This window comes from Natator depressus, chromosome 27 (genome assembly GCF_965152275.1).
Source record: "Natator depressus isolate rNatDep1 chromosome 27, rNatDep2.hap1, whole genome shotgun sequence".
NCBI lineage: Eukaryota > Metazoa > Chordata > Testudines > Cheloniidae > Natator > Natator depressus.
The window spans coordinates 8,356,298-8,384,196 of record NC_134260.1 but is presented as its reverse complement, the minus strand read 5'-3'; the positions used below and the strand labels follow the sequence as shown (position 1 = coordinate 8,384,196).

Here is a 27,899-nt window from a genome sequence, read left to right as displayed (position 1 = left end):
ACAACGGGGCGAGTGGGGCCCCAGCAATGTGGGGCCCCCAGGGGCTGTACAAAGGAGCCACAGCAGGAGGCCGGGCCTGGCGCTGAGACCCACCTTGCCGGGCAGGAAAGAGCTGTTCTTGAACTTGCGCAGGAAGAAGGCGATGAAGAAGGTGCCGGCCATGAGGACCAGGGAGAGCAGGGCTGTGTTGGGTTGCGGGTCTCTGGACCCGTAACTCTTCTGCAGGGGGTGCTTCTGGAAGATCTGGGGAGGAAGCCAGCGGGTCAGGGAGGCAGGACGGAGGGCAGGTGGCAATTGCAGGATGGTCCTGAGTCCATTTCTCTAGAGCCCCACCCACCCCGAGCCCTGCTCCTGCTTCAGCCCATCCATAGGGGCAGCGGTACCCTCCCCTTCCGGGGCTTTGTGCCACCCTCCTCACAGGGCCACCCAGTGGCGGGGTTGGGTTAATCTTAGAGCATGATCCCTTTGGGACATAAACCCCAGCCCCTCTTTCCTGCCTAGAGCAGACACTGTCAGCAGCCCCCCACACACAGTTTCTGGGCATCCCTGGGGGATGGCTCACAGGCTACAATTTCTATTGATCCCCGTGGGATTGAGATTCAGTGGAGGGGAGCTGTCCCAGACAGGGGGCGTGGGAAGGGCTTGACTGGGGAAAGAAGGGGAAGTGAAATCCCACAGGAAAGGCAAGAGACCGATTGGACTCTCCCCACTTGACCTGTCTTCACTGCCCCCATGGCAGGGGTGAGACCCCGCAGCCTCCAAGGAGACAGGAGGCTGCTATGGCATGGGGGTGGGGAGGGGACTGCGAGAAGAGAGAGGGTTTAGACTCGGGTCCCATTCCCATGCCTCCCACGCACCTGCCACCCCTGTCTACCTCTCCCCTGCCCCAGCCCTTTACGGGGTTTTATTCCAGGAGCCCATTCCTCCCGCAGCGTTAAAGGAGACCAACGGAGCAGAGCGTGGATCAGGGCCCAGTTGCACTGTACTGGGTTCAATGTCGCTGCTGGCGTCCCCTGATACCCCTCGTGGGCTGGCCACCTGCCCGCGGTCTGTGTTCATGATCCGATCCGTGTCCGCGCCCAAACGCAGCACGGGCAGCCGCAGACAGGACCAGCCTTAGGAGGAAAAACCAAACGCCCGGCTGGGGTTTTCAAACAACCCCCCTCCTCCAAATGCTATTGAAATTCAATTGGAGCTGGGCACCTAACTCCCCTGGGCCCACTGTTACATACACCTGGCATAGCTAAGTGGTGACCAAGACAGGGGGCTGAATAACTGTCCCCATGCACCTGCAGGGCCAGAGCGCACGGAGAGGAGGCACTGGTGGGGAGGTGGGGTAACTAGGAAGGATGGGGTGAAACCGAGCAATGTAACCAGGAAACCCTGACAGTGAGCTCCCTAAGTTTGTGGCATTGCCCCCCTCTGGGAAGCGGGGGAGCCCCATTGCATGGGCTGATTAAAGCCAGCCCCGGAGAATGCAGGGCCACAGATAATCCTGTCCCAGTAAGGAGGGTGGCCTAGCTGCGTCCCTCTGTATCTTCCCCCTCGCCCGTCCGTAGGGCACTCTGCATTGTGCTGCAGCTTGTGTTTTAGGAGCACACCTCTCTGGTGTCTGGTGCGCGATCCCTGCTCTGGCAGGAGGGACCGGCCTGTCAGGGTGTGGGCCATGGGAACGCCGAGGGAACGGCAGCAGCTGGCAGCGTGGAAGGATGGGAAAGGGGCGTTATTTTTAGCATCAATATCCTCCTTGTTTCATTTGAAACAAAGCTCCAGTGAGTGGGAAACCAATGGGGCAGCTGACTGCCGTGAGTGAGTCTGTGTGTGGGTTTGTGTGTGTCATTGTGTGTCCATGTGCTCCGTGTGTGTGTGTCCATGTGTTGCGTGACTGTGACTGTGCCCGTCTGAGTGTCTGAGCGTGGTGGGTATCTGTGTGATTTGTCTGTGTGTGTCCGGGTGATGGGTGTCTGTGTCCCCATGTGTTGTGTGCTTGTGCCCATCTGAGTGTCTGAGCGTGGTGGGTATCTGTGTGATTTGTCTGTGTGTGTCCAGGTGATGTGTGTGTCTCTCTGTGTCCACGTGATGTGTGTGTGCGTGTGTCCATGTGTTGTGTGACTGTGCCCATCTGTCTGTGAGTTGTGCGATTTCCCTGTGTGATATGTGTGTGTGTACATCTGAAAAGAGCCTCCTCTCTGGGAATCAGCCAGGGGCACCCAACAATGACAAGCTGCCACAGCTGGATTCCTCTCTTCCCCGGCCCGCCGTGGTTTCCAGCCATCCCCGGCTCTGCCCAAACAGACCGAGAAGCCCGATCTCAGGCCTGACGGCAGCGCAGAACCAGCAAAGCCTGCGCCATGCTGCTGTGGGCTGGGGGGTTCGGAGACACGGGAGGGGGGGGGTCTCCCAGTGCATAAACTGGAGCTGGGATTTGCATGTTGCAGCCTAGAATTAGCATCCCTGGGTGAAACTGAGGCACAGAATGGCGGCGGAGGAGGAAAAGCAGCTTATCAGATGGGGCTCCATCTCCATCTCTCTCCCTGTTCTCCCTCCTGTATCTTTCTCTCTCCCCCATTCGCTCACTCTTGCACTCACTCGCTCGCTCTCAGTTTCTATGGAAACCGTGTCTCTGTGACCTCACTTCCTGTGACCAAATTATTTTTTTTAAGGGGTCAGTGAAATGTGGCGAAGATGCCAGCAAAGCTTCAGGTGCAGGGTTTCCAAACGGGCTTGTCTAGAGCAGGAACACGAGCGGTCACTTCGCGCCTGCAGCTGGCAAGGACCGTCCCGGTTAACGACGTGCCCGAGAGGCTAGGGTTGATCGCGGCCAGCGGACGTGGTTAAACACGACTAGCACTGTCTACACAAGGCAGTAACCTGTTTTGGTGCTACCATGTTAGCTGGCACGTGTAAAAAGCCCCTTACTTTCCTAATTTAGACATCCCCCCCATGCGTGCTGCATGCAAATGCCAGGCAAACATATGCATATATGCTGCACAGACACCGTCCACGTGATGCTCTGTTACACACCCATACGCCCACACCTTATACTGAACGCATTACGTACTCACGCACGCAATCTGCAAACACGCTACACACGTACCCGCACAGCCATGCGGACCCACAGCCATGTGTATCCACACGATCACATCCGGGTCCGTTACACATCCCTAGAGACATGGGCATCCCGCCGTGTAGCGGGGCAGTTTCCCCGCTCCGGTGGGAAAAGCCTAGTCTGATTGGGGAAGCAGCCACAGCTGGGGCCACGCCCAAGCAGGCCACAGCGGGCCCTATAAAAGGGCTGAGAGCCAGGATCTGAGTCAGTCTCTCTCCAGTCCTGGAGGGAGAAGGATCTGGCTGCCTGAGAGCACAGGGTACCGGAAGCAGAGCAGGGCTGGGGAAGGGCAAGAGGAGCTGGGGAGCTTCAGCCTGGTAAACCCCCAGGCTGAGGCCTGGTTAAAGGCCCAAGGCAGGTCCTGGGGCTGCAGAGGTGCAGCCTGGGCATAGGCAGATGGTCCAACCCCCTTGCCAGTGATGAGTGGCCATTACACTGCAGTTTGCCCCAGTGAGAGGGGGCTGGATGACCACTGACAGTAGCCACTGAGGCAAGGCGGGCATAGAGGGGTGGGGGTTCCCCTGGGCGGGGAGACCCAGAGTGTGGGGGTACTGCTGGGGCAGAACCCCAAGGAAAGGGGCAACGGCTCTGGGAGGGACACGGGGACCTGAGGCAGGTGAGACACCGGCCATTAGAGGGCACTCCGAGGCTGGAAAGAGCTAATTCCCAGACAACCAGCAGGAGGTGCTGTGCCGGTGAGTCATCGCTCTGCTGCACTCCACCTACCCACCCATTGACAGACCCAACAGTCACAAGTAATCCTGTCCACCAACACAATTGTTACAAGGAGGAGGGAGAAGAATTGTTCTCCTTAACCTCTCAGGATAGGACAAGAAGCAATGGGCTTAAATTGCAGCAAGGGAGGTTTAGGTTGGACATTAGGAAAAACTTCCTAACTGTCAGAGTAGTTAAATTGCCCAGGGAGGTTGTGGAATCTCCATCACTGGAGATTTTTAAGAGCAGGTTAGACAAACACCTGTCAGGGATGATCTAGATAATACTTAGTCCTGCCTTGAGTGCAGGGGAGTGGACTAGATGACCTCCTGAGGTCCCTTCCAGTCCTATGATGCTATGAATTATATCCACACATGTGTGAAACTCCACCCCAAATCACACAACCATGCACCCCCACTCCATATTTCATACGTGTACAGTCACCCACTCACCTATGCCCATGTGCAGAACATTACAACAATAGCACTACGGAGCAACCTGTCACCAGGCCGGGGATGGACAAAGGGACCCAACCCGCTCAGGAGACCCACCCTGGGCAGGTCAGATACCAGCCGGGTCTGTCTCTTGGGCAACCTGCGCTGTGACAGCAATAAAGCCTCTTTGAACCGAGCCGCGGGGTGGCCCTCCCCGCCCCGGCATTACCGCAATGAGCTTGGCGAAGGTCTCGTAGATGAAGATGAGGGAGATGAGGAAGGAGAAGATCTCCTGGGTGTAGCGCGAGATGTAGCGCACCAGGAAGCTGCCCTCAAAGGCCACCACCAGCAGCACCAGGATGATGAGCCAGAAGCCGATCCAGACCCGGCCCACGATGTACTCCATGCCGTAGCTCTCACAGAACTGGGGGCGAGGGGGAAGCAAAGCAGGGCTTGAGTCTCCTGTGGTCCTTTTCCTTCTCCTCCGGTGGCCTCTCAGCTGGCCTCATCTCCACTTCTACCTTGGACCAGACAGGGCCCGGACCCACCAAGCCTCCCATAAAACCCTTCACACTCTTCTTCCCAACCCCAACTCTGCCCCCCAAGAGATTCTGTCCCGCCTCCCCTCCTAACCAACCCCTGCCTCTCCCCCGCCACCTCTTCACCCCAGCTCCCCCAGCTCCTGCTCCTAGCAGCCCAGCTCAGCCCAGACAGACCAGTCCTTCCTGCACATTTGTGACAAAGCGGGACTGTTCTTAATGTTTCCTCTGAATATTGTGGGGGTGCCTCAGTTTCCCCTCTGCAGTTCTTAAGTATCTAGGTGGTGGGGTAAGGGTGTATGATCGTTGCAGAACCCCAGAGGGCAGGTGTGTGCAGGGGTCTGGACACAGAGAATGGCCGACACCCTGTTTCCTGGCAACTGATGGCCTGGGCCCTTCACCCCTGCAAGGTGAGAGCTAAAGGATTGGAGAACAAAGGAATTAGGTGACCTCCTGGCCCAGGAAAGGGACAAAGCCCAGAGGAGGAGGGGCTGGAGAGAGTTTCAGTTTGGGGCTGGCTGGGGACAAGGAGTGAAGTGCAGACGTGGTTGCCTGGCTCACTGCCCCCCAAAATGGACCCGGCTGAGGGGTCCTGTTCTCTGCACCGACAAGCTCTGTTTTAGACCATGTTCCTGTCGTCTCATAAACCTGTTCTGTTTTACTGGCTGGCTGAGAGTCACGTCTGACTGCGGAGTTGGGGGGCAGGACCCTCTGGCTTCCCCAGGACCCCGCCTGGGCGGACTCTCTGGGGGAAACGCACGGAGGGGCAGAGGATGCTGAATGCTCCGAGGTCAGACCCAGGAAGGTGGAAGTTGTGTGAGCTGTGTGTCCTGCAGACAGGCTGCTCCCAGAAATGAGACTTCCCCAAAGTCCTGACTGGCTTCATGGGGAGCAGTTCCAGAGCATTGACCGGGGACTCCGTGACAACATTCTCCCCACCACTACCCCACGCCCTCCTGCCATTCAGCCTGGGACCCTGCAGCTCCATCGACCCCGGCTTGGCCTCCTTCCCAATGGCTGGGGATGCTGTGGCCCAGCAGCATGGCCCTGGGCACTGCTGGACTTTGCTCTGTCCATGGGCTCATGGCTCCGGTGGTCCCAGGGGGTGGGGGCTGCCCCAGAGAAGGAGGGGGCAGCGCCTCCTGCTGGGAAGGATGGGTTTGTGCTCCATCAGGCTGGAGTGATCTTCAGGCAGGGGGAGCGGGTATGAAGCTGGGAGGTGGAGTCATGGGTCTCCCGCTCCCCAGGTGCTGGGGGCCTGGGCTCCGGGAAGGTTTCTGCCCCAGGGGATGTGCTGTGTAAGGCAGCCGGGGGGCCTTATGGGAGGGAGAGCTGGACCTGCCACACCTTTCCCTGCAAAGCCACACGGGGGATCAAGCTGCGGGGCAGGTGCGGGGGACAATGGGCACATGCAGGGCTAGAGGAGGGAACCAGGGCACCTACCTTAAAAAAGGCTTCTTCAAAGACCAGCAGGGGACCCGAAAAGCCGACCACCAGCAGGGGCTGAGCGCCGAGGAGGCAGAAGATGATGCCCTGTGCGGCTGTGGAGACCAGCAGCTCCGAGACCCCTATCATGTTGCTTGTCTTTTCCCCTAGAAACAACAGTGCAAGTCAGCAGAGAGGGGCGGGGACCCCCGTGGGCCAGGGACCCTCCTGATCCCATGAGGGCACTCTCCAGAGCGGGTCTGGGGCTGCCTTAAGGGGCAGGGGCCCCAGGGAGTCACCCTGGTTCCCTGGGGGCCAGCAGCTGGGTCCCACTTACCCAGCAGGCCCCCGAAGGTGATGGCCGGGGAGAGGGCTGCGAAATAAATGAAGATGACGGCAGCCAGGCACTGGGCACTGAGGGCATCCTTGATGTCGCTGAGGTATTTGGGGTAGCGGCGTTTGATGTCCCGCACCAGGCCCCCAAAGGGCCGGCCAGTCCGCCGCAGGGGGTCGTCCTCCTCCTCGAGGGCCTTGTCTGCCAGGCCTAGATCTGCAGGGAGACAAAGGCACCGGTGGCCAGGCTGGGGAGGTAATGCCAGGAGTGAGGGGGAAATTCACCCTCTGTCTTCACTCTCTCCTGGGCTTTCTCCCCACACCTGGCCCCAAGGGGCCACCGTCTCCAGAGCATTTGGGGCTCAGCTCCATGTCCACGCAGCACCAGCCTGCAAACCCTGACCTCCAGGTGCTGTCCTCTCCTCGGTGGAGAGTGGGGCTCCCCGCAATGTACTCAGTGTCAGGCTCTCCCCCAACCCCCCGCAATGAGCCACCAAACCTGACCCTGACCCCTGCCTCGGGCGGCATTGGAATGCAACATCCATGCTCCCTCTGCCCTGGGTTTCTTCCACACTGCTCCCCAATAAACCTCCACCCACCCCCAGCGCTGCCCCATTCATGCATTGCCCTCCCAAAGGATCCTTCCCATGTTGGGCAGGGATCATTGTGGGCAGGGACCAGGGGTGGTGGCTTTGGTCTGCAGGAGGTAGAAGAACCTCCATTGTCCTACTCAGGGGTCCCGCTGCTTTGATTTTCAAGGCTGTCCACCAGCCATCTACCAGCCGTCTACCAAGCTGGGGGCCTCTAGGTCTAGGACAAGAAGCTTCTCCAGAACCTACATGCTGCCCCAGACTGGGCCCTACATACCCTTTAAGATCTTCATTTCCGGCTTCTTCTCGTCTGGCAGGTACCTCTTCCGCAGCAGCTCCTTCTGCATGGGCACCAGGCTCCTGAGGAGCTGCTCGTTCTGGATCTCGCAGGGCGGGAGGACAATGCTGCAATCCAGAAACTCCTCCACACCCTTTATCAGGTCCTGGCGCTCCTCCGCCAGGTAGGCGTCCCTACGGAACCCCTGCCAGGGGAGAGGGAGGCTCAGGAGGGCCGCGAGACTCCCCGCATGGGCACTGCCACGGCTTACCCCTGGGACCCCTGGGACCGCTCCATCACAGTGGGGCACCAGTGAGTTAAGGCCCTTCTAAACCATCCGGCCAGCTGGGCTCCCTGTTGCCCTATATCCTGTTCCAGCAGCTCAGGGCAGGTCTACACTGAAAACGCTGGGCCGGTGCAGCTAACACTTCAGGGAAAACTCTGCTATGCCAACGGGAGAGCTTTTCCAGTCGGTTAACCCGCCCCTGCGAGGGGCAGCAGCTGAGTCAGCAGGAGGAGCCCGCCCGCGACAGAGCACTGTCTACACCAGGGGACAGGCTGGAGAAGAGGCCCAGAGAGGGGGGGAAAGGTTTTTGGTTGTGTTTAAAGACATTTCTGAGGCTTTTCGTTTTGCTGGCTGGGCCCCCCCCCCGGAAGGGCGAGTCTGAAGCTAGTGACCCAGCCGGAGGGCTGAGTTATGGACAGAGAGACGGCCGCAGTGCCAGCGTGCCCATCGTCCGGGAGCGCTAGCCCAGTGAGAGAGCTGCTACCCCACGGCCGGCCACGAGGGAGTGCCTCGCGGTGACCAACCTGGGTCACGGCACCCAGCTCCGCCTGGTGGCGCTGTCTCGAAGTCTATTGGAGCGGATGGAAAGACCCCCGTTGACTTCCATGAGCTTGGTATCAGGCCCTTAGAACGTGGGCTCCTCACTCCAACCCCAAAAGGGCAGGAGGCAAAGTCATAGAATCATAGAATCATAGAATATCAGGGTTGGAAGGGACCCCAGAAGGTCATCTAGTCCAACCCCCTGCTCGAAGCAGGACCAATTCCCAGTTAAATCATCATCATCATTAAGTCTTTTCCCTCCAGCTCTGCAATGCCTCCCCCTGGCTACGATGGAGGTATTATCCTTAGCGGGAAGGCCAGAGGCCTTTAACATGCGTGTTTGAGACAGGGCCAGAGGTGGCTGTCAGGGAGTGGGATGTAGGGCCCTGATATCCTATTCTGTATGTAGGCGGGGAAGGAGCCGCTGCCTGGGGGTGTCATGGGCACAGATCCCCAGTCTTCGGGAGGCCGCCGTACCCTTTCTGCCATCATGGTGGAGACGGCCCGTCCGATCTCATGGTAACTGATGTGCGGGGAGTCGGGTCCCAGCACCATGAAGAGGAACCTCACGGGGACGGGCACCTGCAGGACCAAGTCCAGCTCCACCGCTTCCCTCAGGCGCACGAAGGCCAAGGTGGGGTGATCCAGGAAGGCGGCACGGCCTAGAGAGAGGACGGGATGGCAGGGGGGTCACTGGTGGGGCTCGGCACAGAGGGCAGGCGGAGGGGGCCGGGTTCCAAGCACCGGCAAAGGGCTGGAGGGCGGGGGCAGGGAAAGGGAACAAAACAGAGAGGATGAAAGAGAGCAGGAGGGGAAAGAGAGGGAGAGAGAGACGGAGCAAAGTGAGCGAGGTTACATCAAGCCAGACACGCAAGCAAAATAGCGTTTCAGCTGGGCACAGAGAAAGCTGCCCAAGTGCACGAGACAACAAAAGCCAGAACGTGGGGCCTCCCCTCCCGCCCAGGCCAGCCTCTGCCGTGCGCCGAGTGGCATCTCCCCTCCCACAACTGGTCTTGCCCGGCTGGATCCTGGTGCCCAGCTCCAAGCAACGCTGGTTCCAGAGCAGCCACCTGGATCTGGCCTCCTGCCCAGCCCCTTCCCCGTGGTGGAGAGCAAGGGGCATGTGGCATGGCTCAGGAGCTCCAGGGGACGCAGGCGTGGGTCGCGCTCACCTACGAGGACCAGCGTGGCCTCGGCGTCCTCCGGGATCTTCTCGAGGAGCTGCTTCCTGGGGGCGTGCCCCCGGGGCCCTTCCTGCAGAGACGCAAATTCAGAGATTCTCATCCTGCGGGGGGCCACCCTTCCCCCCCCACCAGGGCACAGGTGTGTCATCAGCCGCGTTTCTCTCCATCGCGCTGCTGAGCCCACCTATGGCCATGCCCACGGCTCACATCCCCAGCTGGACCAGCCCCAGCGCTGAGAGCAACCCCATGTGAGATGCCCTCACTCCAGAAGTTGCAGCCTCTGTGTGCACATGCTGGGCTCCTACTGTGCTTGGATTTCAGCCTCAGGTTCTTGGTGTCCCTTGCTGCTCATTCACTCGACAGACCCAGGTCCCGCCTGGTGGGACTCCACCGGCTGCCACCTGGCATGATGCAGGAGGCCCCGCAGATGCGCGCTCTTGGTGGGTCCCTCTGCCCCCTGCTGCTCCCCACCCCCCCACAAATGGCTGTCCTGAGGTTCTCAAGCTGGGGGCCCGTTCCCACCATCTTCTTGCCTGTTCTGTGCTCGTGAGCGTCTGCATCTCGATCTGGTGATATTCCTGCATGAGCGGCTGGGAGGTGACCTCGTCCTTGGTGCCCTCTCGTTCCAGTTGGCCTGGGAAAAGGGTCCCCATGGATTCAGACTCATCTGGGTGGCTGCAGAAAGGGGGAGGAAAAAACCCAGACCATATCACCCTGGGGGAGACACTGCCCAAGCAGATGGAGGGGTTTGTTCTACCTGCCCCCCGCCCACACCCCACGTCCCATTGACCAAATAATTGTTAATTATCCCTAATTAATAAATTAATATTGATTGAGCATTTCATTGCAAAGGAACCTCCAATATTACAAACACCTCTTGGGATTTGGCCGCAGGAATCACTTCACCAGCTACTGCAATGCGGCCACCTCTGGGATGGGACATGGTGGCTGATTAATTGGACCCAGTAATGCTGCGCGGTTTAGCAAAGGAAGCAGAAGAAGACTGTTGTATCTGGGGGGGTAGGGGGAGGGTGGCCAGGCAAAGCTCTCCCAATTCCTCTCCTCCCTCCCTCCCCCCACCACCTTCCCACAATCTTGCACATTGCATCGTCATTTGCACCTGCGTAAATGGGACTGGCACTTGTGCAAAGGGGCCTGCAGGATGAAACACTCCCAATCGGAATAGCCAGGATGCTGGGATTCCCCCAGCGCCCCTCCTCTCCTCGGACTCCCCCTTTCCCAGCTCCCCCAGAAAGAAGTCAAGGCCACAGCACATCCCCTCGCTGCCCTCCGGGCAGGTGGCAGAGGACCGGTACCTGTGCTGTAGCAGCAGGGTTCTCAGGATGGTCTCTCTGTCCTGTGGTTTGAGCTGCCCTTCATAGATCATTTGGTCGATCAGCTGATTGGTGATGCCTGCCAGGAACTTCTCAGGCAGGTCCAGAAGGACAGTGCCTGGGGGAGACGGGCGGAGATCACTAGGGCTGAAGTCCTCCCTCCCTGCTCAAGCCATTAGTCATTGGCTCATCCAGGGCGCGGGATCCCCCTTCTCTGTCCATCCACCCTGAACTCCTCCTTCCCTTCCTGCTTTGTTCCGCGTCTCACGTGTTCCCTCTGGCTCCGACTCTGCCCTGGGAGCAAAGGAGGTGCGAGGCCTGGGTGCCTCCAGCAGCGCTTTGCCTGGGAGTAGGTGAGGGCAGAGGTGCCAGGAGCGACAGCATCAAGCCCTCTGGGTCTTGGCTCTGTTCTCTTCTTTCACTCCATAGTCTGTCTTTCTTTTCCAGTTCCCACCCCTCTCCGACCTACCAAACCATTGTATCTATTCTCCCCGTGCAACATGTTCCACCCGCCTGCTTCAGGGCACAAGCCAATTACTGGCCAATGAGGGTCAGGAAGGAATTTCCCAGCTTATTCCAGATTCTGTGACTGGAGACTTTGCACTTCCCTTGGAAGCAGCTGGTGCTAGCCCCTGGTGGAGGCAGGATATTGGGCTCAATGGCCAATTGGGTGCAGCATTTCCTATCAATAGGGCCAAACTGGCTGCTGGTGTAAGCATGCCTCTCCAGTGCAATAGGTGTTGCGCTCCTCGCTTACGCCACTGACAAATATCATCCGGATGCTACCCATAATATTAAACTGAAGGGCCAAGATCTGGCTCACTCTTCCTAGGTCACCCCTGCTCCATTCACTCTCTTCTTCCCTTGTTCCTGGCTCTTTAGTATCTTTCTCTGACTGGCTCACTGTCCATTTGTCCCCTTCTCCCCTGCCCCTCTGTAGTATTGTTTCTGATCACCGCTGCCCCTCTCCTCACCTTTCGTGAAGGCCCTGCGCACCTCCAGCAGGCTGCGGAATGTCAGGTATGAGAGGTGCGGCCTCCCCCAGTGCCCTGCCTCCTCAAAGTCCTCCTCCAGCTTGATCCAGTGGCCGGCCTCCATCCAGCGCAGCTCGTTGTTTCTATCCATGACCAGTTCTTGTAACTCCACATATGCCTGGGAAGGGAAGAGCAGACGGGACACAGCCCTTGGAGAGCAGGCTGGGATTCTTTCCTGGGGTGGGCAGCCAAAGAGGTGGCCACAGCATCCCCAATAATCCAGTGGCGATGCATGTGAGTGTGGTGATTGATGCCTGCCTGAGTATGCAGAGAGCCTGAAACAATAGCTCTGAGAGGGAGGATTGCAAACTTCCCCCAGGCTCTGCCCACAACCCAATCTCCACCCACGAAAGCTGCCAAAATGAGAGGCCAGATTTGGGGTCCCACACACGGGCTGCCACTCCACCCCTGCCCCGCTCCACAACAGGAGCAGAGCAAAGGGGATTGTTCCAAAGGAGAGTCAGCTGCCCGATTCCCATGGATGGCCAAGGGGAGTTGGGTGCCTTCAGGCAGGTGCATCAAGGGGATGCAATGATCCAACTCCCTTCCCCCTGTCCTAGGAACTCGAGGCCCCATGAACCTCTAAGCTGCAGCGAGGTCTAGCTTTAGGGGTGTGGGGCAGGGAGGTTAGCACCGCATGGAAATGGACCAGACAGTAAATCGTCCTCTAAACGAGGGGGCAAGTTTCCAAAGACCCTAATCCTGCCCCCGCCCCCCACAGTGCTGGGAAGTGCCCAGGGCTACACATCCACCCCAAGCTGAGCCCACCTAGGCCTTGGGAGGTGATCAACTTCCCTAAACTCCAGGGCACCCCTCGCCTTGGAGTTCACAGCAAATCAGCCCCAGGAACCCGATGCCTTCTGGGCTCATGGCGTTATTCCAGTGTATGGATTCACTTGCCACGGGAGGCTGCGGGACGTGCCAGCCTGGACTTACCTATGCCCCCTTTGCTCCCAGTATCAAGCCAGAAAGGTGGAAGGCACAGAGCCCTCCTTAGAATTCAATCCCTGGCTGATTCAAGCCCTCAGAAGATCAAAACTTGGAGAGAGCAACTCACCAGGTATTAAAAACAACCCAGGGTCCAGCTTTCCCTCAGCTGGGTTTAGGCAAGTGACAGTGGGTGATTTAATTGTTGGCTCCGGAGGGCGGGAACTAGCAATGCAATAAGGCTGGGGTGGAAATTCTGAATGAGATGGACCCATGAAGAGCCCATGGGGAGACAAGACAAGTCTGGCTAATGATTATGTTACGTAGGCTTTGGTGGCTTTGACAGGTCCGGCGGGATAGCCAGGGCGGATCTGTCTAGGAGCCAGTGGCCAGTGTTAGTGGCTTCAGGCAAAGGTGCAAGAAACTCCATAGTTGACTGTCATGGGATAACCTGCCCAGGGTTCTTCCCAATCCCCAGGTGGTTCGGGCCAGATTTTCAAATCATCTGAGCACAGGTGCATGCTGGGTGGTGAGAACTTTGTAAACTTTGGCTCTTATTTAGGTGCCTATATGGGAATGGAGCTCTTAGGAAAGTCCGGCCCTGAGCTCTGTGGAAAATCTGGCCTTAGCGGCTGGCTCTGGCCTAAAGCAGTAGTGTTGGCACCCTCTGTCCACGTGTAACATGAGGGTGCGTGCTCATGTTATCCACAGAAATGGCTGATCCCTTTGGAACTGCTGGGGAGTTCTTGGCCTCAGTGACATCTGGTGGCAGTGAGTTCCACAGGAGAGTTAGGCCTTGGGTAAACAAGTATGGCCTTGTATCAATTTAAAATCTGTTGCCTTCCAGCTTCGTTGGAAGGCAGAGTGAGGAGCTAGGTGGGGAAACACCGCCTTGGACACATGGTGGGGAGAAAGATCTGCTGCTTATTTCAGCGAGAGCGACAGGAACAGACATGACTGAAGCAGGAGGAAGGCTCAGCAGCAGGGCGGGGGTGTTCCCCCACCCCAGTGGTATCATCTCTCCTTTCTGCCCCATCTTCCCCTTCCCCCCAGGCCTGATGCAAATTCTCTGGACCTGATCCTCAGCTTGGCTAAATGAGCGGCGCCAGCTGAGAATCAGGCTGTGAACTCCTGCAGCCACTCGGAGGCGCTCCGAGCCCTCTGCTGTCGGGTGGGACCCAGAGTACGTGGCCCCCCACCGGACGCCTCGGAAAGCAAGAGGCGAGTCGCCGCAGAGTGGTATTACCGGTCTATTCCCAGCATGCTCCCTGCCTCCCAGCAGCCGGCTGTCACCACAGCAGCGTCACCGAGTCTTCGTTGTTCTATGTCTTATTCTCCCTAAGGCCCTTCCTGTTTCTTTCCCTTTTTTGCCCCCCTTGGGGAGGGGGTTAGATGTGATTTCAAGCTGGGCTGTGCTGAATATAAAGGGGATTTTTTTATGCAGCTGCTGGACGGCCTGGCCTGGCCTGGCCTGGTGTCCGCACTCCTGGAAGGGGTGGCTGAGCGCACTAAACCCCCGTGATGAGCCTCCCAAGTCTGATCAGAACCTCTTGGTTCTGCAGAACAGGCCCAGAAATGGAAGGAGAAAAAGGGGAGAGAAAGGGGTGAAATCTCCCCATTGCCAACCCAGTTCACCTGCCCTCCCCTGCCCCCCAAGTGCTGGCAGAGCTCTACCCTGCTGGCCATCGCATAAGCAAAGCGGTGCCCGTTCCAGGCAGGGCATGAGGCCCCATTGCCGGCACCCGCCGAGCAAAACCAGCGCGGGCAGTCAGTCAAACTGGGGGAACTGGGTGCTGCCTGTCCCCTCCCCAGACCGGCTGCCTCCAGCTTCGTGCACACAGGGGCAGTTCAGACCAGTCTGAAATTGCCTCAGTAACTGGAAATGAACTGTCCCAGCTGCCCAGGAAAAAAGGGCTTTGAACTGTCATTAAGCGGCTGAGTGATGGCTGGGAAAGCAGCTGTCCCCGAACTGCACCCCGTGTGTTTATAAAGCAAACAAGGCCTACTGCCTTGGACTCCTTCCTGCTCCGCCTGTTCCCTGGGGAGGGTCTCCCTCCTGCTGGGACAATTCCCTGCGGAGGGTCTCTCCCCTGCTCCCCGGGGAGGGTCTCCTCCCGGCTCCACCTGTTCCCTTGGGAGAGTCTTCCTCCTGCTCCACCTGTTCCCCCAGGGAGGGTCTCCCTCCTGCTCTGACTGTTCCTGGGGAGGGTCTCCCCGTGCTCCACCTGTTCCCTTGGGAGGGTCTCCCCCCTGCTCCACCTGTTCCCCGGGGAGGGTTTCCTCCCTGCTCCGCCTGTTCCCTTGGGAGAGTCTCCCTCCTGCTCCGCCTGTTCCCCCAGGGAGGGTCTCCCTCCTGCTCCACCTGTTCCCCCAGGGAGGGTCTCCCTTCTGCTCTGACTGTTCCCCCAGGGAGGGTCTCCCTTCTGCTCTGACGGTTCCCCAGGAGGGTCTTCCTCCTGCTCTGCCGGTTCCCCAGGGAGGGTCTTCCTCCTGCTCTGCCGGTTCCCCAGGGAGGGTCTCCCTCCTGCTCTGACGGTTCCCCGGGAGGGTCTCCCTCCTGCTCTGACAGTTCCCCAGGAGGATCTCCCTCCTGCTCTGACGGTTCCCCAGGGAGGGTCTCCCTCCTGCTCTGCCAGTTCCCCAGGAAGGGTCTCCCTCCTGCTCTGACGGTTCCCCGGGAGGGTCTCCCTCCTGCTCTGACGGTTCCCCAGGAGGATCTCCCTCCTGCTCTGACGGTTCCCCAGGGAGGGTCTTCCTCCTGCTCTGCCGGTTCCCCAGGGAGGGTCTCCCTCCTGCTCTGACGGTTCCCCGGGAGGGTCTCCCTCCTGCTCTGACAGTTCCCCGGGAGGGTCTCCCTCCTGCTCTGACGGTTCCCCAGGGAGGGTCTCCCTCCTGCTCTGCCAGTTCCCCAGGAAGGGTCTCCCTCCTGCTCTGACAGTTCCCCGGGAGGGTCTCCCTCCTGCTCTGACGGTTCCCCGGGAGGGTCTCCCTCCTGCTCTGACGGTTCCCCAGGGAGGGTCTTCCTCCTGCTCTGATGGTTCCCTGGGAAGGTCTCTCTCTCTCTTCCCACACCAGTCCAACCCTCTCCTCTCCCTCCTTCTCCCTGGCTCCCGGAGCATCCTTCCCGTTGGGTTCGGATCAGAGTAGGGTCTAACCTCTCCCCATGGGGCCAGACTGGGCCATGGCCTTGCACTCCGAAGGAGCAGCGCTGCACAGGGTCCCAGCATGGCAGGCCACTCACCTCATGTGTCCCCCGGCTGAAGGTGGATGGGTGGGCGACCCCCGCGCTCCCTGATGCCTCCTGGGTCTGATCCAACGAGGAGGAACCTGAGTATGGAACAACCTCACTGTTAGCCAGGCCCTAGAGCCACTCGCCCAGCCAGGCCCTGGAGCCACTCACCCAGCCAGCCCCTTGACCCCCGTGGGGGGGCTAGTCCGGCACTGGAGCCATGGGGAGGGCTCCATCCCAGCCACAACCACCTCCCCACAGCTCCTGCTCCCAGCCCCAGAGACACAGCCCAGATGCTGGGGAGGGGTGGAGACAGCACCCTCCCAGTGTGGGGCAGGGCGGGCTTGGGGGAGAAGGGCAGAGACAACCCACCAGAGGGCCCCCCGCACCCTGGGACTCTATTCAACATACAGATAGAGCCCAGGGGCTGCCCTGACCCAGGTCCCAGCCATACATAAAGGGCACGTGCCTGCTCCTGGCTTTGCAGACGGGCCCCCCATTCCATGAGGAGGGGTGTTTAGACACCTGGGCTTTCTGGGGCTCTTCTCGCAGAGGGGCAGGCGGGAGGTGGAGTCACCCCACGTTGGTCCCCCCGCCCCACCACAGGGGGCCTGTTCTCCTGTCTCTGGTGCCTCCAGTTTCCCACTCGTGCCGGGCAGACAGAACCAGAGCAGGTGTGAACGCCGCCCTGTGCTCTCCCGGTCCTGGCAGCGACTGGGCGCTGGGGAGCGGGCTGAGGGGAGAGGGCTTTGGTGCGGAGGCGCGTCCGAGGAGCGCCCAGGACACGCGCTCCCCCAGCCCGTGCCTGCACCCCGAGGGGGATGCCCCTAGCTTGCGGCTGGGGAGATCCAACATCGCAGCAAGCTGGGGAGAGGGAAGGTTGGAGGTGCCCCAGCAGGACCACAGCGCGTTCTCCAGCGCCCCGGCGAGCTCCAAGCCAGGGGACTCTCCCTCCGTTCTTTTTGGGGGAGACAATGCCAGAGCCGCACAGATCTCCCCAAACTACATCTCCCCTGGCTTGGTTCCCTCCGTTAGACCAGAGCCCATGGGCACCCTGGGCGCTCCTTCCACACCTTCTTCCCGTCCCTGAGATGTGCCGGGCCAGTTCCCGCGTCCCCCTGAGTCGCCGTCCCAGGTGTGTACGGGTGAGAGGAGGCCTGGCAGCGAGTCCGGTAGATCCCACCTACCTGAGATCTCAGCGCCCCCCCCGGCCACCATCCAGGCGGAGAGAAGGGACAGGTTCCCAGCGCTTCCGTTCTATAAACCTCTGGCCCCAGGGACTCCCTCTGGCCCCACCCCCGAATTCCTGTCCCAAGTGACTCTTGTGTTCAGAGTAAATTGAAAAGCACTCGGGCTGTGCTGACAGTAAACACGGGGCCCCGTGGCACCCTCCTGGGGCAGGGGACCGGCCCCCAGGCCTGGAGCAGTTTAACCCTCAATGGGAGCTCTTCGTGCCCGAGGGACCTGTGGGGCTGGGACCGAGGTCGACGTACATCTCCCGTTTACCCTCCCTGATCCTAGCTTTGGAGCCCTTCCCCCAGCAGACGATAGGGGGCTCTGTGGAATGACACCCGGGCTATCCTGGTCACGGCTCAGCCAAGCTGCCGTCGCCCCCCACCCCGTGGGAAGCCCTGAGTTCGAGTCTCGGCCCGGATCCCGGCAAGGCAGGGCCACACGCACTAGGCCAGCCCCGCAGGAGAGCTGCTGAGGCCTGCTAGATGGCTGTACACCCTGCCCTCACTTCCCCCCAGCTCCCATTTATATCCCTGCCCCCAAGCTGATAGAGGTTCTCGCACGGCCGGGTGACTGGACAGGCTGGGAACTGAGAGGGAAGCTGCTGACAGCTGCAAGTCCACCCTGCTCCCCTCCTGTGGCGAGTCCAGAGCAGAGGGTGCGATATGAACCCCCAGGACAAACCCTCCATGCGAGGAGCCCTCTCTCCCCCGTGCGAGGGGATTCACGGCACTCGCCCAGTGGGTCTGGCTGGGACTCCACTGGCACCGCTGGCTGCCCATCGGGATGCCACGAGCCACAGCCAGTGGCTGGCACGTCACAGACTCCAGCCTGGGGCTGCCCACTGCACCAGCTGTGTTGGTGGAAGGAAGGGGTTAGGGAGACAGAGCCCTGACCAGCCACCCCCACCCCTCTCTTCAGGACCCCCTTGGGCAATAATGCAATTACTCGGCAGGGCTAGTAGGCTCCCTATAAATACACTGCAGTCACACACAGCTCACACCAACACACACCTCACACAGCTCACATCCACACACACAGCTCACACCCATACACAGCTCACATCCACATAGAGACACACAGCTCACACACGCACACAGCTCACACCCACACACACAGCTCACATCCACACAGAGACACACAGCTCACACATGCACACAGCTCACACCCACACACACCTCACACAGCTCACATCCACACACAGCTCACACCTTCACAGAGACACACAGCTCACACATGCACACACCTCACACAGCTCACATCCACACACACAGCTCACACCCACACACAGCTCACATCCGCACAGAGACACACAGCTCACACCCTCACACAGCTCACACACACCTCACTCAGCTCACACCCACACATTGCTCACACCCTCACAGAGACACATAGCTCACACTCACACAGAGACACACAGCTCACACACGCACACACCTCACACAGCTCATATCCACACAGAGACACACAACTCACACCCACACACAGCTCACACACACCTCACACAGCTCACATCCACACAGAGACACACAGCTCACACCCACACAGAGACACACAGCTCACACACACAGCTCACACCCTCACACAGCTCACACCCACACAGCTCACAGGCACACCCAACTCATACCCACACAGAGACACACAGTTCACAACCAGACACACACCTCACACCCACACAGAGACATGCAGTTCACACGCACACAACCACACACACAGGGACACACATGCCAAGACACACAGCTCACACACAGCTTACATCCCCACACCTTACACACAGCTCACACCCACACACGCCTCACTGAGACCGAGAGACTGGGATGGGCATCCACACGGGCACACGCACAATCACACAACTCCAACAGAGACACACAGCCGGCAGCCACACAAATATTCTCAACGCGGAGACACGCACCCACACAGCTCCCACGGACGCATACAGGCATTCTCACATCCCTCCTACAAAGGGAAACACGTAGTTCGCCACCCGAAACACACGGCTCCTAACACACAGAGGACACACACAAATACACTCCTAAAGAGGCGCACACTTGCAATATCTAACGCACCAATCGACCTGGAAGCTGCCTCTCGCTGGCTGGTGACAGTAACAGGTCAGCCACAAGTGGCTTCTGTCTTTAGTCAAAACAAACCCTTTATTTATCATCAATAACCAGGCAATTAGAGGGAAACTGGCAGTAATACCTCCGTGGGTCATTGCCTGGCAGGGACAAACTCACACCAGGCGGTTCCAGGAGCCACCGAAAGGTCCCTCGGGACATTTTCATGCTTTGCGAGATCAGCTCAGGGGCTGGGAGGGGAGATCGAGCTGTTGCACTTGGGAAAACTGGGTGCTAAAGGAGACACAAGCTCCTGCAGGCCAGGGTGCAGAGTGGGGATGGGCGAGGAGGTCACGGAGGTACGGAGTGGCGATGGATGGGGATGATGTTAGAACAGTGCCACCCTGGTGCAAAACGGCGAGGGATGGGGCTGGCACTAGGATGCCAGCAGCCGGGTGCGGAGTGGCAATGGAAGGGGACGGTGCCAGGGCGGGCGTTCTGTTGGTACTGGGCATGGCCCTTTCAAGACCTAACAAAGGCAGAATAAGCGACTGCATTAGCTAATCTCCCTCTTTCCTCCCATACGGGTTCCGCACCATTTTCACGCCCATGAGCCTCTGCCGCTCTGGGAAGATACCAGCCCGTGTGAGCTTTATTTAATCCAGAGTGCAGAGTTCGGCTCCAGATCTGAACTTCCTCAGAGCAAGCGGGAGGTTTTCGCTCCATTAGAGATGGTGATAGCGGGTCCGACGCAAAGTCTGGATGTGGCTCAGGATCAGTGGCTTCCCCACAGGTCTGGGGTGATCAAATCCAGGCCATTTCTAGTCTTAATCAGTGCCTGGATCTGCCGGCAAACCCTCTCCTAGATGGCATGATCCTCTGCTAGGACTGCCGTCATGCCTCTGACATCACCCTGCCTTGCCCAGGGGCACCATCTCCATTCTCCTTCCCTACTCAGGGCATAGACCGCTGCTGACCCAGCCAGGAGTGGCTGAAAAACACACCCCGGCGTCCCCGGGACACACTGGTTGGTGCCCACCATGCCTGTGCCCCACACACCGGTCCCATACACAATTCTACACCCATTCAAGCATCTTGCACACACACACCCACACACGCAAGGGAGCTTTCGAGGCCGTCTTGGTGCACCCCCAGCTGCTGTGGAGGGAGTTGGAGGAGACGCCTCCCATCAGTGCAGGATCTGAAAACGTTCCAGGCCCAGCCCGGACTTTACCAACGGCTTTGATATCTGGCTCCCTTTTGTTTCCCGGTCTGGGATTCAGACAGTGGCCCTGCTTGTGTGACCCACTGGTGAGGTTGGGTTGCAGGTCCCGCTCCGTCTCGTCCGCACGAGGCGTGAGTTGGTTACAGCTGTAGCAGCTCATGCTTTTAGCTCTGGAGAGCCCTGGTGTGTCTGCACTGATGGCAGATATCCTACTTATAAACTGTCAGGCCCTGTCCCTGTTCTCTGGATCCCTTTGCTCATGGCTGAGTGACTGCTTCCGGATGGGCAACTTTATCATCAGGGACAGCGGCAAGCACCTGCGAACGTGGTCTAGTGATCTGAGCTCGGAGCTGCAACCAAAAGCTCCTCTCTGGTCTAAGCTTGTCTCTGCCACTGACTTGCTTGGTGCCCTTGGGCAAATCACTTCACCTCTCTGCCGCAGCCTGCAGAATGACAACCGGCCTCTGTCAGAAGAGCTTTGAGGGTTAATTATACCTGACCCTGGGCAGTTCACTTCCTCTTGCTGTGCCTCTGTGTCCCTTCCCACCCTTTCTCTTGTCGATAGACAATAAATGCTGACTCTTACTCCACGTATGTACAGTGCCTAGCACAATGGGGCCCAGAGCTGCTGCAGCGAGCCCCCAACAGATGGCACTGTGGAGACTTAACCGGTGGGGCTGGTTCAGCCACAAAGCCCTGTCTAGGCAAAGCTTGCTGGGCCCTGCCTTTGAGTGTATGTGTGGAGGAGGAGTGCTTGGCGGTGAAGATGCAAAACCTAGTGGCAGCTAGGCTTCCTCCGTGACACCCCCAGCGTTGTCTGGCACCCAGGAGCGAGCCGGAGAGAGTAGCGGGAGAGGTGGCAATCATTCAGGCTCTGAACTGCCCGCGTTATCACAGGGCCAGCAGAGTTCAGACTGCAGCCCCGGCCCACTAGATCGCCTTCCTTCTTGTGGCCAGCTGAATTACTGTCCTCCCGAGACGGGAGCGCCCTCAGAAGCTCGTAAATCCTGTCCGAGTGAGTAAACGAGGCCTGCACCCAGCGCGTCATAACAGATATTTATCGGCCAAAGGGGCCACTGAGAGATGATTCGAGCTGCCTGACCTGAAGAAGGCTCAGGGCATTAATCCTTTGGAAATGGCCTGGATGGAGCAATCGAATTGTATCATCCGTTCAAAAGGACTGCATGCACCCACGGTTTCTTTCATTGCAGCCTCATTACAACCCTAAGAAGCGTTGTGCTGGGGATTTAATCATTCTCGAATTAGAATTAGAATTGGAAAAGGGGCAGAGACTAAAAAACGTGGGACTGTTCAGATCAGAAAAGAGAGGACTAAGGGGGGGCATAGGCGCCAGCTCCGGGGGTGCTCCAAAAAAAAAAAAAAGTGGGTGCTCAGCACCCAGCAGCCGCCCACCGATCCACTGTTTGGTGGCGGGTGGGAGATGCTGGGGTGGGGGCGGGAAGAGGTGAGGCAGGGGCGGGGCAGGGGCAGGAAGAGGCGGAGCAAAGGTGGGGCCTTGGGGGAAGGGTTAAAGTGGGGGCGGGGAGGAAGGGGGTGGAGCACCCAGCCGGAGAGAAGAAAGTCGGTGCCTGTGAAGGGAGGGGGACGTGATAGAGGGCTATAAAATTGTGACTGGTGTGGAAATAGTGAATAGGGAAGTGTTATTTACCCCTTCACCTACCACAAGAACAAGGGGTCACCTGATGACATTCACAGACAGAAGGAGTAAAACAAACATTAAGCAAGTACTTCACACAACGCACAGTCAACCTGTGGAACTCCTCGCCAGGGGATGTTGTGAAAGCCAAAAGTATAACAGGTTTCAAAAAAGAACTAGATAAGCTCACAGTGGCTAGGCCCATCAATGGCTCTTAGCCAAGACAGTCAGGGACCCAACCCATGCTCCAAGTGTCCCTAAGCCTCCAACTGTCAGAAGCTGGGGCTGGACGACAGGGGATGGATCACTCAAAATTGCCCTGTTCTGTTCATTCCTTCTGAAGCATCTGGCACAGGCCAGTCAGATCCAGGATACTGGGCTAGTGGGCCATTAGTATGGCCACTTGTCTGTAACACTGTGCCCTTCTCCTTTCATTGAAGGACCACAATCTGCTTTACAGATGTTAATTAATTATAAACCTTCTGACATTCCTAGGCATCTTTCCCCCTGCCACAAGAGTGCAACCGTCTCTGGGGTGGAACAGAGCCACTGATGAGCTCTGCACAACGGTTGAGGACCAGAAGTGATGACGAACCCCGTACCCAACAGCAAGCAGCTGCAGGAAATGTTGGTGAGTCAATGTAATCACCCAGGCTAGCACTTAGTGCGGGCATCAGTGCAGAATATGCCTTAAGGAAGGTGCCAGGGAACCACAAAGGGGCAGGGGTCCAGTTTTATGTCTCATATAAAAGATGGCCCCTCCGGCGGCACTACACACGCTGACCTCACGCTCGGGTGTTGGCTCCAGCCCTGCCCACTGACTCATCAAGCCACTTCCTGCAGATCTCCCATCCGAGGACTAAGCCAGCCTGGCTCGACTTATCCTGGGAGACCGGACTCGATGACAGCAAAGGGAGGAATAGCGACACAGCTAAGAGGCAGAGCAAGCAGCTGGAGTAGCTTGCAGCATCACTTCTGCCCAGAGGGTACATCCCAGGACCTGCCTAGCACAGAGCTTGTTGCTGCTCCAGGAGCAATTCAACTACCAAGTTCACAGGCTGAAAGGAAGGAGCCTGGCAGCTCTGCAGGGTAAAAGCCACTGACCCTGGGAAGAGCGTCAGAGCAGCAAACAGAATATGTTGTTGACATAACAGCTGGGAATTACAGCTTTCCCATGTCATGCAACTAGTCCAAATATATAACTTTCTCTAGGGATGCGTAGGACCCGCCTAACCCAGGATCTGAGCAATTCCACCTTCCCAGTTCTCCTGTGAAATTGGGGAATATTATCCCCACTTTTCAGCTGGGGAACAGTGTAGGTTAAGTAGCTCGCCAAGGGTGCACAGGAAGTCTGTGACCGGGCTGGGAAAGTCTCCTGAGCCCTAATCTAGGCTCTGTCCACTAGAGTAGGCTATCCTGCCTTTCTCTCCCTCTCTGTTTGTACACACACACCCAGATGTAGTAACCATCTCCTGATCGACTGCATTGATCACGCCCCTGTGATCGCCTCCCCTGCACTCTGCCCACCCATTCAGCTCTGCCTTGGCTATTTCTAACCCCCCTCTCTTTACACCCATCTGTATGGTTCCTAGATATTCGTACAAGGGAGTTATTATCCACAGGACTTTAATAAATCTATCGCACAGCTAGAGCTGGCCAAATTCTTCTTTGTGGATTTGTGCAACATTCCTTGTGAATGCAACACTTTTTTCTGCAATATATCTATATCAGGGACTATGTCAGACAGGGGGAGCAGCAAACTCCAATGGGGGGACCACTTGTGACTGCAGGGGTAGCAAACCGCAAGGCAGGGAGGCTGGTTGGAGGGCAGGCAAAGGGAGGAGAGAGAGGACCACCAGCCCTGCATAGCCAGGCACCTCAGGTCCAGCAGTGGCCATGAGGACATCAGAACCCTTCATAGTGCACCGAGCTAATGGGGTGACATGGGAGGGCTGGGAATTCCTTCCTGATCTCACCCCCAGGCAGGCAGGGGGTGCCCTGAAGCATGTGCCCTGACAACCCTACCTTACATCACGACCTCAAGCTGCATTGCTACAAACAGCTGTCAGTGGTGAAGAGAATGTCCCATTGCAAGGGAACCCTAACCCCCCTGTTAACCCTTAATGAACTACGAGCGTTCGGGTTACTCACTGCCTTGTTCATTGAGTGACATCTCTGATTGCTTCAGATTGGGGTCCCTGTAGCCCTCTTCATCCAGCCTGCTCCTCATCTCAGCTTCATAATCCTCCTAAGGGGGGGAAGGAGAACACCCTTCATGGTCATTAACCCTGCCTGTGTTGGGCAGCACAGCCTGGGCAGCTGTATCCCTGGGCACCAGCTCTGAGACACAGTGTGGGGCCCAGTGCCATCTCTACTCTGGGATACAGAGGGATGCTCTGATGTGATTCCCCGTGGGGACTGTAGCCCAGTGTGAAGCAGGGTGTCCGTGCAGGGATTCCCCGTGGGGGATGGTAACCCAGTGTGAAGCAGGGTGTACGCGCAGGGATTCCCCATGGGGGATGGTAACCCAGTGTAAAGCAGGGTGTCCGTGCAGGGATTCCCCGTGGGGGATGGTAGCGCAGTGTGAAGCAGGGTGTCCGCGCAGGGATTCCCCATGGGGGATGGTAACCCAGTGTAAAGCAGGGTGTCCGTGCAGGGATTCCCCGTGGGGGATGGTAGCGCAGTGTGAAGCAGGGTGTCCGCGCAGGGATTCCCCATGGGGGATGGTAACCCAGTGTAAAGCAGGGTGTCCGCGCAGGGATTCCCCGTGGGGGATGGTAACCCAGTGTGAAGCAGGGTGTCCGTGCAGGGATTCCCCGTGGGGGATGGTAGCACAGTGTGAAGCAGGGTCTCTGTGCAGGGATTGCCCTGAGGAAAGCAGGGAGCAGTGGGGGGCCGGATGGACTGAGTGGGGCAGTGATCTAGTCGGGCTCTGAGTTTCCACTACCTGGCCTGGATCCTCCATGGGTTTTTTGCTCATTGCTCCTCTCCCTGCGTCTCTTGCTCTGTCCCAGCAATCAGCCCGGAGGCAGCATCACCAGATGGGCCCAAATCGCTGAAAAGGCAAAGGGAAGAAACATATGTCAGGAAAGGCAGGGCTTGCGTGAGGTAGGCCTGGCTTGGTAGCTTATGCCAGGATCCCCATGCCGCCCCTGCAGAATACCGGATTGCAGGCATCATTTATGGCAGCCCCTGCTCCCCCTTAGACCTGGCTTACCCCGGGAGCTCCTGGCCCTCTCAGCAGCATCCCAGAGCATAGGCACAGAAGTGGATCCATGCCTATTCTGCAGGTGCACGGCTGGCTTTGGGAGGAGGGATCAGGCACTGAGCTGGGACTCAGGAGAGTGGGGGTCCGTTCCCAGCGCCACCATGGCTTCCAGTGTGACACTGGGCCAAACTCCAAGGGCCAGGTTTTCCAAAAGTGCTGTGCCCCCCATCCAGCGGAAATCCGGCCCTTCATCTCCCTGGGCCTCCATTCCCCATCTGTACAGTGATAATCCATTATCTGCTCGGCCTCGTTAGACTGTCAGGCCCAGATCTTCAAAGCTATTGAGGTGCCTAATTCCCAGTGATGTCTATGGGAGTTAGGCACCTCAATACTTTTGAGGACCTGAGCCTAAGCTCCGTCTCTCAGTCGGCCTGTGCAGCGCCTGGCACGTCGGGCCCTGGTCTCAGCTGGAGCCTCAAGGGACTCATGTAATAAAGCTCTGAATCCTTTGTCAGGGCTGGCGGTGAGTGCCGTAGGAAACGCATCAATCCCTGGTGCCAGCTGTCCATCCCCGCTGACTGCCACCCACGTGCAGATGGTGTTTGCGTTTCCATCTGAGCTTTCTGGGCTTCTGGAAACTGTTTATTTTGAGGTTTGCGATGAGCACATTTGGGGGTGTCATGTCCCTCTGCCCCCCTCCCCCTTAACACAGAGCCACACGCAGGAGTCATTCACTCCTGTGACACCGCCCCGCTCCCAAATGCCGGGAGTTTGCTACGCTGACGTTTAAGGTAGTAACAGGGGAAATGAGGTGTAGAGGGTTGCTCAGGGTCACTCAGCGAGTCCCCAGTAGAGGTGAGAGCGGTGTACCAACCCACAGCTCCCCAGCGTGTAACCCACCTTCATTGAGTGCACCCAGGCAACAGGTTTAGGCCATGTCTGCATTGACCTCCAAACCAGGGTCAAACGAGGGCTTGGTTAGATGCAGAGTGGCTCTGGTTAATTTAAGATGGGGTGGGAAACCAAGTTTGAAACCCAAAGGCTGTGTGGACACTCCAGCTTTGGTTTAAACCAGGCTTATTTGATTTTATTTAAGCTGATCAGGAACAGGTTCAAGCTAAACCAAAATAAGCCACATGTAAACCAATACAGGAGTGTGCCAGTTTTTAAAAGTGTTTAAATTAAACTGGTGCAACTTCTGTGTGTTGAGGAAGTCTTAGAGACCTGCCCAAACCAGCCTGTGGACCCACAAACCCTGGACTACGGGGGAGTCTGGATTCAAACCCAACTCTTTCATTCCCCACAAGAACCCCTGTAATAGAAGGGGGAGGAGAGCCACAGCATGGGGCCAGTTCAGACCCAGATTCAGTCGCAAATATCAGGACTCCAGCTCATTTCTCTAACAGATCATACTGGAACCCCAGATGCAGCCCACCCACAGGCCTCCCCCCCAAAAAAAACAAACTGGGAGAGTTCATATCCCAAATCCTGATCTAACCTGGGGTCCTCAGCACATCATAATCCCAGCTAAACTGGTTTGCAGCAGGTTTTAGCCAGCCAGCAAGCACCAAGGCTAAAGCAAACAGTGAGGGTCTGTTTCTATGCACTACACAGGGTGTGTCTGTTTCCTTGCTGATCAATGCATTTTGTGAATTTAGGTTCTAACGCAGCTTTGAATCCGTGCAAACTGGCCGCCTGACCTGTCTTTGAAGCCAGTTTCTTGGGAGCCCTGTTTCAACACAGCCGCACCTGGTTTAGCTAACAAGCTGCAGCCAGGCACGCACTGTACAGACACCCTGCTCATCAGTGAGAATCAAACCTGGGACCAGACAGGAACCGGGCGTACAGGACAGCCCTCTGACGCCTGAGCAAAAAGCAGATTTTCCAGAAGCGGCAGGCTAGTGCAGTAGCGGGGTCAGCCACTAGAAGGCGACACAATCACATGCTAACCCACTGTCTCACACTTGCCTGAAGGCAGAATCTTGCCTCGCCTTTTGCCCTCGGACTTGGGGCATCCTTTGCCAGATCTACTCGGGCCATTTTCAGAGCTGGCTGGGCCCGGTCCTGCAGCCCTGTGAGCAGCCTCAGGGGCGGTAAGGGTCTGGGCCCCAGCTAGTCTGGCGTTAGCCCATTAGGATCCTTAGTTGCTCCTGCCTGCCTCAGAGACACAGGAGCTGTCTCCGGGATGAATTTTCAGAGCCCCCCGCCCCTCCCCAGCACTGCAAGGGCCCATCGATTCCCTGTATGGCAGTGCCTGGCTCTGGGAAACCCCGAGCATATGGCCAGTAGGAGGTTCTGGGTCAGATAACTGGGCTTCCCTGCCCTGGCCACGAATCATGGACTATTGGGGTTGGAAGGGACCTCAGGAGGTCATCTAGTCCAACCCTCTGCTCAAAGCAGGACCAATCCCCAGTTTTTGCCCCAGATCCCTAAATGGCCCCCCTCAAGGACTGAACTCACAACCCTGGGCTTAGCAGGCCAATGCTCAAACCACTGAGCTATCCCTCCCCCCAGGAAGGAGTTGCCCATGAGAGCAGTGTGGGGCGGGGGGGAGAGCTGGAGGG

The 27,899-nt window shown here is 58.0% G+C and overlaps 1 protein-coding gene across 3 annotated transcripts in view; it reads right to left on the bottom strand.

Annotated features, from left to right (window-relative positions):
• The window catches only part of SLC4A1 (solute carrier family 4 member 1 (Diego blood group)), a 40,440-nt gene that overhangs the window by 9,286 nt on the left and 3,255 nt on the right, over nt 1–27,899 (bottom strand). For 2 of the 3 annotated variants that reach the window (XM_074940945.1, XM_074940946.1), the window contains exons 2-14: nt 25,075–25,182; nt 24,279–24,375; nt 15,968–16,053; nt 11,740–11,917; nt 10,748–10,883; nt 9,965–10,106; nt 9,420–9,501; nt 8,725–8,909; nt 7,422–7,626; nt 6,559–6,771; nt 6,240–6,388; nt 4,487–4,681; nt 94–243 (exon numbers count right to left, since the gene is read on the bottom strand). In XM_074940945.1, coding sequence (XP_074797046.1) covers nt 94–243; nt 4,487–4,681; nt 6,240–6,388; nt 6,559–6,771; nt 7,422–7,626; nt 8,725–8,909; nt 9,420–9,501; nt 9,965–10,106; nt 10,748–10,883; nt 11,740–11,917; nt 15,968–16,053; nt 24,279–24,375; nt 25,075–25,107 — 1,851 coding nt within the window. In that variant the 5' untranslated portion in view covers nt 25,108–25,182. Of the gene's footprint in view, nt 1–93; nt 244–4,486; nt 4,682–6,239; nt 6,389–6,558; nt 6,772–7,421; nt 7,627–8,724; nt 8,910–9,419; nt 9,502–9,964; nt 10,107–10,747; nt 10,884–11,739; nt 11,918–15,967; nt 16,054–17,142; nt 17,193–24,278; nt 24,376–25,074; nt 25,183–27,899 lie in introns of those variants that run through there. The other variant, XM_074940947.1, reaches the window with a different exon arrangement.